This window comes from Thamnophis elegans, chromosome 10, assembly GCF_009769535.1.
Source record: "Thamnophis elegans isolate rThaEle1 chromosome 10, rThaEle1.pri, whole genome shotgun sequence".
NCBI classification, from domain to species: Eukaryota; Metazoa; Chordata; class Lepidosauria; order Squamata; family Colubridae; genus Thamnophis; species Thamnophis elegans.
This window is the reverse complement of record NC_045550.1, coordinates 21,550,435-21,562,707: the sequence shown is the minus strand read 5'-3', so window position 1 is coordinate 21,562,707 and position 12,273 is coordinate 21,550,435. Positions and strand designations below refer to the sequence as shown.

The window sequence follows — 12,273 nt, the reverse complement described above, 5'->3', positions numbered from 1 at the left end:
TCATTGAGAGTCGCTGCTTTTCCTGGAATAACTCTTTACTCCCAATCTATTTTTCTGCCAACTTTCTCCAACGAAAAATAGGGAGGGGCGGTAAACGGAGGGGAGTAGAGGGGGCTGTTTCCCGGTAGGGAATAACTTTTCATTTAATTTTTAATAAATATATTGTTTGATGGCGGGGGGGGAAGAAATTTTAAAAAATGGTTGAGGAGTATATTATGCCAATTAATTTCTCGTCTCTCTCTCCCAATAGACAAAATGCTCTCTTGAAGGCAAGTCTTGTCGTGCCTAGGGTAGGAAAGAAGATGCGTATTTTCCGTTCTCGCGGATTGCCGAAGTTTTCAACCACCAAGGAAAGGAGGGTGGTGGCATCTGACGCGATGTTAAGCAGTCTGTGCTGTTGAATAAGGAGAGGCAGATCTTGAATACAGCTGCCTGCTTTTTTGCACTCATGCTCACCATTTAATATTGGATCCTTTATCTGGAAGAATCTAGTGGGCTTTTTTTGTTTTGTTTTGTCACTCCTCAACATTCAGACTGTTAGGAGCAATACATCTTTTGGGGATAGTGTCTCTGGAGCCTGGCCATATGTGTTGAGTGATTAGAAGAACTTAGTGAGAAATTATATGATTATTAGGTTGTTAAACCTACAGCGATAAACTTGTGGGAAACTGCATGTGAGAAACCACATGTGGCTGGCTGCTACTTGTTCTGGTTGTGAGGTTGGATTATTGTGTGCTGAATCGAAAATCTAGACTACAAATTGTCCCTATCCACGCCTTTCTTAGCATCGTTGCTGACGCATAGCAGCGAAGTCACACTTTTGTACAGTTTTTCTTTTAGACCATAACAGCAGACACAACAACTGCTTAATTTTTTTCTGAAGATTTTTAAAATAGTTTTTTAACTAAAAAGGGCAAGTATGTCCTTTTTTAACTTCCGTAAGATCTTCAAGTTGGGAGGTGAAAAGAAAAAGAAACAGTATGAGCATGTCAAGAGAGATTTGAATCCAGAGGACTTTTGGGAAATCATAGGAGAATTGGGTGATGGTGCTTTTGGCAAAGTATTTAAGGTAAGGAATGCTTCTTATTTGATGCTGTTTTGGTAAATTGTATTTTTCTGGGCCCTCTTACATATGAATTTAACAACACCATAAAATTCATAATCCATAGAATAATGAGTGTTGGGCTATTATGATACAGTAAAAATTATCGATTTCTCTTGGATATAAGTAGCTATCAAAATTAGTGATAAGTCAATTTTTATTTATTTATTAACAAACATGTAAAATACACACACACAAAACTTAGATGTACACCACATTTACACAATACAATACGAACAGGAACTTCCTCTTCTTTCTAATAGCAATTATCAATCGATACCACTCACGTTATATTATTTCCTCTTCTATTGTATTTCATTTGGATTTCACCATTCTTAACCCTCTTATTTTACTCATAACTATTATTTTTTTGAGTTTTGTTATATTCCTTCATTGATTCTTGTTTCTTTCCTCCATCCACCTATACCATTTATCCCATATCTGGTAGAATTCTGATTCTTCTTTTCCCTAGATTTCTTTAGTTAGTTTGTCCATTTCAGCACAATCTATAACCTTTCTTATTATTTCATCTTTGCTTGGAATTAATTTGTTTTTCCATTTCTGGGCAAAGGCAATCCTTGCCGCTGTAATTCTATGTAGTATTAAATACTGGATTTCTTTTTTGTATTTTGCAGACCTTATTCCTAATTAAAAAAACTTCAGGTTTCCATTCTGTTTTAACCCCTGCTATTGCCTTCAGCCAATTTTTGATCCTTTTCCAAAAAATTTTAGCCTCCTCACAGGTTCACCATAAATGGTAATATGTTCCGTGTATTGATTCGCATTTCCCCCCCCCCCCCCAAAAAAAAGTCAATTTTTAATTACTGCTTAAAATAAACTGAAAAAAGTCCTTGGAACATAGACCCATCCTCCTTCACTACATTTTGCCAAGGGTTTTTTTTTTTTTTTTTGGTCTATTTTTCTACTGTCTCTGCTCATTAAAAATAGAAGTATGGTGTCTATAGATAAAAGAAAAAGTGCTCTTCTTCGATTAAGTGTTTGGATTTTTCATACAATACATGACTTTCTTCACCCTAAAGGCTTCAGTTTGATACTGAAAATATATTTAGAAAACATATTCTGAAAAGATTATGACTTTGACTTTATTTGTTTTTGAAATCTTACACTGCTGTTTTATAGAGGGTGGTGAACATATCTTAACAGAAATTTCATCAAAACCAAATGCTTTTAAATAATTATATGATAATGACTTAATATTGTTCCTTCAAAGTGTGGGAAATGAAGTATATTTAGAATAAACTATGATGTGAGATAGGCTTTCCTCATGTGTTTTGTGGATAATCCTAAAATGTTAGATTCACAATTGGTCATTGATGATGATATCAACAGAGATTAACTATTACACATCAAATACTTAAATTCCATTAATTAATGGCTACTTTCAGTGTTACAAATTGCTATGTATATGCATGCTTTCTGAATCTCATTGAACTTTCATGTTTCCATAAACATTCATAACCCAGCAGTTTTATCCTACCAATTATTTGGTCTGGTGATTAGCTGCCAGTTAGTGATTCTAAGCTGTTTTATTTTCTTCCATAAACTTTACTAAGCTTTTTTTAAAATATTAAATAGTAAATATTTTTTTTAAAATCTTATTAAGAAAAAATGTTAAACAGACCATTTTAAAAATAAACTTAAACCTTTTTTCATTGTTTGGATTTAATTGTCAACAGCTTAAAAATATGGCAACTTTTTAACAGAACAAAGTTCACTTAATGGAAAGATTTCAATCTACTCCTGCAGGCTTCTCAGCCCATTGGAAAACTGAGGGACTCCTTTCTTGGTGAAAGTTATTGAAGATGCAATGGGGGTGGGGTGATGGACCATGGGCAGTGTTAGTGTAGCTTAGAATCCAACCCATATTATTCAGGAAGAAGAAGCTGACAAGCATGGCCAAGAAATTTTGCTACAAATAATTTACTTTTAATAATTATGATAGCTTTGTGATTTCATTTTTTTATGCTGGTGGTTTTCTTTCTACTTCAGTCATCATTTGGACAGCAGTTTGTGCATGTCAGTCATAAAGCTGCTCACTGTCAATGTCTAATCTTAGATTTGAATTACAAATGGAGATTTTGAATTACAATGACTATAACTTTGTGGAGTGGCAATATTTATAGCTGTGATTCAGTCCAATGAATGCAATTGTTGCTTTTGTTTTAATTCCACAAATCAAGGAGGCATGGTAGGCAAGTTGATTCTTGTATTCTTATATTAGTCATTTATATTCCAGGCACATATTGAATAATCTGAGGTCTTCTTTTCATTTTGAATATATTCTGTGTGTCAGCTCACACATACATGCTGGTTCCACCCATTCTTTTATGCAGCAGTCATCTTTTTCAAGGTATAAATTAAATCTTATCTACCTCAAACATTTATTTAAAAAGGAGGAAGCAATATGTGTACTTTGCATCTTTACCTTTTGCTTTAATGGACTTCTCCTGGGAAGGACTTTTTGCTTCCTTCCAGTTCTGTTTTATACTGGATACATTTCCAGGCAATATTTTAAGGATAGTTTCCTGACTATGCAAATTCATCTTTTGGAGCTTGTGATATTCTGCAATATTGATAGAACAATTGGATTTTTTTTCTTAATATATTTAATTGAAGACATATTTATGACAATATTTCCTTCAGTATGGAGTTATATAATATTTAATAAATAAATTGAAAGGAATTGCCTGAAACAGTTCCCTCATTCTCCTTCATTCTGTATCCTTGCCCATCACTAACTATCATAAAAGTTGCTCTAGAGTTCTGGTAAGATCCATTTAGGACAACAAATGAATGAAATCAAGTTGCTTATTCTAAAGCCCATTTAATAATAAAATGGAAGCTATTCCAAAATAGTTCAAAGTAAATTGACTAACTGAACAGAAGTAGCAGCAATAGTAAACTAAATAAACAAAAATGTTTGTTTATGTCAAAATGGTTAAAAATAAACAAAATATTTATATTAAAAAAACTTTTTATTTGGAAAGGATTCTGCTTTGGTTTCTTTTTCTCTGTATGATAATAACCTGTTGTAATCATGGAAATTACTGTCCATAGGAGGTAAATAAAAGAATTGTTCGATTTAGTATAATGTATCTGTTTTTGTTTACCCCTTTATAGCTAGCCTTGTCATTTTATTTATTCTTACAACTGTAAGAATGCTGTATTTTTAGAACTGTATACTGTATTGTTGTCTTTTTCTTAACTAAAGTATTTGGTTTTTATGACATACATATAAAATCTTTTTGTTATGATCAAAAATCATTGCACGTACAAAAGTTAAACTAAAACTGCAGCAGAATGAACTTTTCTAAATAGAACAATATTTCTGCCAAGACGAGATTGTTTTATAATAGTTTCATTAGATAAGAAATATTGTTCTTGATCATATTACAAACATGAAGTTTGTATGATAAATATTTGCTATGGAGTACAAAATTATTTTTTTCTTCAGGACTAACAAATTTGAATCGCTATAGTTTTGTCAGCTAACATTTAAGAATAAACAGTTTAGTTACAAAGACCGTTGACTGTGATAGATGATACAAAGCAGATAAGTTGCATCTGACAAAGGGAGTTGGAACTCATGAAAGAATATACTGCAATAAATATGCTGTTCTTTAAGGAGATGCATATTGTTTGTAGATAAATGATACTCTATCTGAATTAGTATGTATTTTCTAAATTTTGAGTTGCATATGCTAACATCTATGGGCTATGTGTAGAAATTTGAAGGTTGCATGACATTATGGCCAAAAATGAACATTCTGATTTTGTTGATGTTATCAACAGAGAAATGTTATTGAATTTATTTTTGCATATTATCCTGCTTCTGCTCTGCAGAGCTGAGGAGAAGCATACTATATCTTTACATTGCTAATGGAGTGAGTTTCATCTCTTAACTTTCATGGAAAATAAATGGTAAGCAGGAGACTAATCTAATCCCATCTAACAGACAAAGGAAGAGTAGCTTTATTACAGTGACTTATACTTTCATTTTTTGTTACAAAGATTTTTCTTCCTGAACACTTGGGTGTATTTTATAGATTTTTGACTACTAATAGTGAGAATAACTTGTAATTTAACCTATAATGGACTGTTTTATAGAAATCTTCTGTTTTTACACAATGTACACCCTTTTATATCTATTGGCTATGTTGCCAACATAAAAGAAACATGAAAACATGGAATTGTTGAAGCACATCCAGTAAGATCCCACAGATTGGGCCTCCTTCAGATGCCGTCAGCCAGACAGTGTCGGCTGGCGGGCCCTCGGAGGAGAGCCTTCTCTGTGGCTGCTCCGACTCTCTGGAACCAGCTACCCCCAGAGATCCGGACCATACCCACTCTCATGGCCTTCAGGAAAGCTGTAAAAACTTGGCTGTTCCGGCAGGCCTGGGGCTGTTGACCTCACTGTTGAGGTCCAACCCTGATTAGAATGAATGTATGAGGGTGTTGCTGTTTTTAAACTGTTTCTTTTCTCGTTATGTGTTTTTCTTCTTATTATTTTTTGTAAGCCGCCCGGAGTCCTTCGGGATTGGGCGGCATATAAATATATTTAATAAAATAAATAAAATAAATAAATAAATAAATAAAATAACTATGGAGACCTAAAAGTAGTGGCTCTTCTGCTTGGCTATACCAAGTATGTTATTATATATGCAAATGAGACAGATATATAAGAGAGTCAAATAACATTAAAAGAAATGGTCAGTATGAAAAAAATTGTTTCCAGGACAGAAAAATGTAGTACGCTTATTAATCCAACAAACAAATTTTTGCCTCTGCTTCACATAAAAGTCAAGACTGATGAAAAATTTGTGAGAATGTTGAACAAGGAAAGTGAAGATTTTTGTTATTTGGAAAAGATGTTTCTAAGAAAAACTAATGCCAAGATTAAGGAAGACGTTTTTGTTGGTCCACAGATCAGATATGTCATCAGTGACACACTTTGAAGATCTGTTAGTGGGGCCAGAGAAAATCACCTTGAAAGCATTCAAGAATGTTGTTGAGAGTTTCCTTGGCAACTGCAGACTACATTCAGCTGGTTGACAAATTTCTTATAGTATACAAGACCATAAGGTGTAACATGTCACTAAAGATTCAGTTTTTGCATTCATACTTGGATTTATTTTCCAAAAATCTAGGTAGAGTCAGTGATGAACATGATGAAAGTTTTCACCAGAACAATTGTCAGGCATAAAAGGCCAAGCCCACACCTGAAAGTTCAATTAACTGATTTATTGATGAAAGAGTGGACCTAGAAATCTTCTCAACAAATGCTCAGCATTTGATTAGAATTAAATAAGAGGCAATAGAAGCCAAGGGTGGTTTGGCTAATTCATTTCTGCCCATGTCATGTGATGATTCTAGGCTGATCCCTCTTTTCATTTCTCCCCCTGGCTCTGCCAGTTCGTCTCCTACACAATGGAAAAAATGGCATCAGGACAACTGGAATCCATCAATGCTGACTGACTTGTTGGACACTGCAGCAAGTTATATCAGATGCTGAGTACAAAAGAAAATTGGCAGCAAAAGCTGTTAGCCCCGTTGAACTCATTCATGTCGGAAACATTATAGAATTAAATGCATTATAATCATTAAAAATAATTTCATATTTTTCAAGTTTCCTACATGATACAGTTGTTTTGAAATTATATTTGGGTTCATTTTGAAGGTGTCTATCACCAATTTTTTTCAGGAAGCAAATCTTTTGGAAAAATGTGTTATCCAGTGATACTGTGGTTTCCTTAGAACCAAATTTTAGGAGCAATAATATATTCCTAAAGTATATAGGAGCTCAGGAAGCAGAACATTTGAAAAAAAACATCTATTGTTATAGTTTATTCTTAGTTTCTTGAATTTCATTCATTTGAAAAAAAAGGATGAATAAATAATGAATTGGAAAAGAATTAACCTAACATTGGAAGAAAAGTTTTGAAAGAGCCTTGATAGACCGACAGAAAGACAAGCCTTCCAAAGCACTTGGAAAGTGTGTTTCATAAAGCATGATAGCATTTTCAAACCATCTGATCCTCTGGAAGGTTGAGTCAATTGTTTGAAAAGCAGTCCTCCATATCTGTAGATGCAATGATAAAATTTATCCTGGGACTTTGCACATTGTGAGTTACTTCTTTGCAGTCTAAAGCAGGAGCAATTGTTTAACACTTAAGAAAAAAATGCCTTTTTCGCACACTATGAAACTTTTGAATGATTGTGCAGTATAATGTAACATCTTGCAAGTTACATATCTTGTCAAAGTGACTTACAAATATTACAGTCTTTATTAAATATTACAATACAAGGTGCCCCAATTGCAACCCTGTTCCATTCTATTTAGTTTCTACACATAACGTCTGGTGAGGTTATTGTCATTTTGGGATTAGTACCATCAATACATTGATGATACTCAGTTGTACATTTCAGCTCTGGGTTCTAGACTTACACTTCCCAATCGATGAGCAGGTGACAGACATGGCCAAGAGGGCCCTTGTGCTTCTCCTGGAACACATGCCTTTTACTTCCTTGTTTGATTATTGCAGTGTGCTTTAAATGGCCCTGCCATTGAACCAGTTTAGAATCTGTCCCAGAACACACAAATGTAGGGAGTTTTGGATGCAAACCGATAACACTAGTTATAGTTTTTTTTTATAATAACATCTTTGTTTTGTGGGATGCAAAGCTTCCAGGCTTAATTTAGGGTACTGTTTAAAATCTACAAAGTTTTCCAGAGGAAGGGAGGGAGTGGTCACGTGTGGGTATTCTCAAAGCCTGATTGGTCCAAAGACAGAGCAAACTTAAATACTGATGCCTTCCAATCCTGGCCCAGTTCCTCTCAGTCTTTCTTGGTCCAAGAACTATTGAGAATATTCCTGGTAGGATTCTGTTTATTTCAATCTAATCTCTCATTTGGTTTAATTGGGCATTTTAAAAGTTTGTCCTAAATTCTAAATTGTGCAGCTGCGGCCCCAAGGGACAGTTCTCTGCCTTGGGTGGTTGGGGAGGGCCCTGTGAGGCATTTTGCCTCCCCCCCCCCGGCGGGCCCGGAGCCTCAGCTCTATCCCCGGGATTGTGGGGGTGCCAGCTCCTGTTACTGCTGCTATAACAGCAGCTTGGCTTGTTTGTTTTGCTGAAAGAAGCGGCTGCGGTGCCACGAGGAGCGCACGAGCCGCCCACGGCACCGCCGATAGCTCAGAGCGGCTGTCGCGCTTCTGTCTTGATCAAGTTCGCTGCTAATGACCTGCGGGGAAGGGAGAGCATGCCTGGGCTCCACGTGGCCTCCCCCGACTTTTCCAGAAGCAGCGCGGGCTGCTGGATGCCTGGCTGAGCCGCGAAGGTCTCCTTTCAGCCACTTCTTTGCACGGAAGGTTCTGGTGGCCATTTTGAATCGCCACTATGTGCGTGAGGAGCGCGCCTTGGCCTACGGCAGCTAAGGCCTCTTGCAACACAGGAGACAGCGGGCCTGGATCTCGTTGGGGCCTGCGGCCTGGGAACACGGTTCTGGCACTTTGGGCACGTGAGTACGACATGGAGGAGAATTCTGAGATCCCCCAGGGCCATGTGGTGGGCCCGATGAAGGAGGGGGAAGGCCTAGTGCAGGGAGCGGAGCAAGTGGTTCCCCCCGGGTGCTCTGGCTGCCCAGCGCCCATCTAGGTCCTCCACTAGGGAGGAAGCCAAGAAGCACAGGGCAATTGAGAAGATTTTTGTCAGGGCAGAGAGGCAGGCCAGGCCTTCTGGGCCCTTATCCCGAGATAGATCCAGGTCTCCTCTTGGGCCTCTTTCTGCACGCTGTTCTCCTAGGGGGTTTAGCCCTTCTTCTCCCTTGGTCTCTCCAGACAGGCCTCATTCCTATTCCTGGAGGAGGAGGTCCCCCTCTCCCTCCCCTTCGGGGGATCCTTTGGAGGGTACGTCTAGGGCAGTGGTCCCCAACCCCCGGTCCGCGGACCGGTGCCGGGCCGTGGAGTACCTGGCACCGGGCCGCGCAGCGGCCGGGGGCCATGATCGCTCTTTTAAATCCGCTCCTCTTAAATGCATTTCTCTCCCCCCCCCTTTGGTCCCACCCTCGGCTCTCTCTCCCTCCCTCCCTCGCCGTCTCCTCCCTTCTCTCTCCCCCCCTCCCGCACCGATCCATTGCCAGGGAAAGAGAGAGTGAGAGAGTGAGAGAGGAGAGAGAGAGGGAGAGAGGGAGGGAGTCAAGAAAACTGTTCCGGCCGCCGCTGAAATGACTCAGTAACTTTTGCACTTGGATCTGCTTTTTCAAACCTCCCCCAATCATCATCGCCACCCTCTTCCTCCTCCTCCACCACCACCGTTTGTTCCGCTAAAGCTCCTAAAGCTCTCTCCTCAGCTTTTCCTGCTTTCTCCCTGTCACCCAGATGCATGCTGTGGTTCGCGAGTGCGGCTCGGTTTTATGTGTCCGCTTCTCTCCCTTTCTCTCCACACACACCCCACCTCCATTTAATTATTATTTTTTAAAGAAAGAAAATCATAGTTCTGCCAATTGCAAAAAAAAAAGTGTGTGTGCGTGCATATCTGCCGGCGGGTGTGTGTTTGTGTGGGGTGTGTGTGTGTGTGTATGCGCGCGCGGAGAGAGACTGGTTGGAAAGGAAGGACAGGACTGGTGGTGTGTGTTTCTGCAGCCCCTCCGTTGGAGGCTGCACTAGCCGTCAGATCTGGTGTTTTTTTTTTCCCCCTCTCCTTTTTCTGGCAGGTCGTTTTAATCCTTGCTAATTACTTTCTGTTCTTCGCTTGCCAGCTTCCTTCCCACCCTCCTTCCTCCTCCTCCCCCCCCCCTGCTGGGTGCGCCTCCCCGCTTTTACTCCCAAACAGTTATATATTTATATATATATTTATTTTCTCTCTCTCCACGGCATTCGCGCGCGCGCGATCTGTTCTTTGCCCGCGGAATGTGGTGGGGAGGGGGAGGGCGGGCAGAAAGGTTGGTCCGGGTTGAGGGTTCAGGATGGTCTTTGAGGAACATAAGTCTGTCCGGGTGGGGGGGGCATATTAAAGCACTTTATATTTATGTAATTGTATTTTATTTTGTAAGGCATGTTTAAATACAATAAAATAAAAGTTGTTTAATCAAAACAATCTGATATATAAACAATCAATGTGTCGTCGTGAACAACGCCCCCCCACCCCTGCGCGCGCTCAGCGGGCCACGGTAAAATTATCAAAGGCTGACTGGTCCGCGGCGATAAAAAGGTTGGGGACCACTGGTCTAGGGGACCCTGCCCTGCATGCAGGTTGGCTCCCCAGGGGCCTAGTTCTGCTTTTGGTGATATAGAAGATTTGGAACAACTCCCTGAGGGTCTTAAGAGGCTTATTTCTGCTGCCATCTCGCGGGGCATTGCCCAGCGGGATAAGGGTTCCTTTTCTTCCAGGTATGGTGGTGTTGGCAGGGCCCAGTATCGTGCTTCCTCTCCTTCCATGGTTAGTGAAGTTTCGGTGATGGGGGAGGATAATCTCCAGGACATGGGCTTCTCGGATGACGAGAATGGGGGGCCCTCAGATGAGCCCTCTTCTGCAGGTCTCTTTGTCCCAGCCATGTTCAAGATTCTCTTGAGCAAGGCACGGAAGACCACCAAGGTGGGGACTGGGGATCCTTCGGTGCCACCACCTAGGAATCCTGACATGGCTATGTTCTCTGCCACGGCCACGAATAAGGAGGAGATTCCAGCTCCTCCCTTGTTTATGGAGGTCCTGACCAACCAGTGGACGCGTCCCTCCAATTTCTTGACTCCTGGGAGTAATGACCGCCGGCACGATAACGTGGAGCAGACCTTTGCCCAGGCCATTCAGTTGCCGGCCATTGACACCCCAGTGCCCACCCTGGTCTCCTCTCCGGTGGTATCGGGCGATGCGGCAGACAAATTGAAGCCGGAGGATAAGCCCGCTGAGCTTACCTTAATAAAGAATTTTAATGCCACGGCATGGGCTATCAAGTCCGCAGCCTCGGCCTTTTATTTCAACCGTGCCATGGTCATGTGGCTTAAGCAGCTCCAGGAGCGAATTCCCATCCAGGACGAGCGGCTCCCCAGGATCTGATCAAGATCATGGTGGCCTCCCAGTTTTCAGCGGATGCGACCCTGGACACGGTAAAGTTTGCGTTCAGTGCCTTGGCCACTTCGGTCACATCTCGCAGGCTCTTATGGCTGCGCCACTGGCAGATGGATAACAAGGCCAAGTGGAATTTGGCGGCTGCTCCATTCAAGGGGCCTAATCTTTTGGGGGAGGCCCTCGACCCCATTCTGGTCGAGAATAAAGACAAAAAGAAAGTTCTGCCATCTAATGCTAAGAAAACTGAGGCTAGGGCTCATCCTTACCGTAGGCAGCAGTATAGGGCTTCAGATTTCGACTATAACCAGCATTTTTCTTCTTTCCGCTCTGACAGGCAGTTTCCCAGGTCGTCCTTTAGGACAGAAACCATTTCCAGCACCAGTCCAGATGGCCCTTTCGTAGGGGAGGTGGCCATCCCTACTACGGGGGGAAGTGGCTCAAACCCGAGTCATCCCATTGGTGGCCGCCTGTCCCTCTATGCGGATCAATGGGATGAGATCACGTCGGACACTTGGGTCTGAGCCACGATTCGTCACGGTCTCAGGTTGGAATTTCTCTCCAACCTGCCGAATCTCTTCAAGTTGTTCTCTCCGTCCCGGAGCCTGGAACGCTGCCGCCTGATGGATCAGGCTATTGTCCATCTTCTCGACATTCAGGCGGTGGAGGTAGTTCCTCTAGGGGAACGGGGCCTGGGCCACTACTCCAACCTGTTCGTGGTTCCGAAGAGCTCGGGGGGCTGGAGGGCAATTCTGGACCTTGAGCGCCTGAACCGTTTTCTGGTGTACAGGCGATTCAAAATGTTCTCCCTCAAATCTATCCTTCAGGGCATCAGAAAAGGGGACTTCTTGGCTTCCGTGGACCTCACGGAGGCCTATCTTCACATCCCTATTCTTCCCGGTCATCGCAGGTCCCTGAGGTTCTCGCATGGGGAACGTCACTACCAATACAGGGCTCTCCCCTTTGGGCTGGCCTCGGCTCCCTGGGCCTTCACGAAGGTTCTGGCGGCCCTGGCGGCTCATCTGCACTCCATGCCGGTGAGGCTCCAATGTTATTTAGACAATGTCTCGGTTCAGGCGGGGTCTCTGACT

At 41.5% G+C, this 12,273-nt stretch overlaps 1 protein-coding gene across 3 annotated transcripts in view; it reads left to right on the top strand.

Moving 5' to 3' along the window:
• Positions 1-12,273, top strand: part of SLK (STE20 like kinase) — a 45,687-nt gene that overhangs the window by 563 nt on the left and 32,851 nt on the right. For 2 of the 3 annotated variants that reach the window (XM_032225440.1, XM_032225441.1), the window contains exon 2: positions 251-1,069. In XM_032225440.1, the coding sequence (XP_032081331.1) occupies positions 920-1,069 (150 nt within the window). In that variant the 5' untranslated portion in view covers positions 251-919. Of the gene's footprint in view, positions 1-250; positions 1,070-3,359; positions 3,474-12,273 lie in introns of those variants that run through there. The other variant, XM_032225442.1, reaches the window with a different exon arrangement.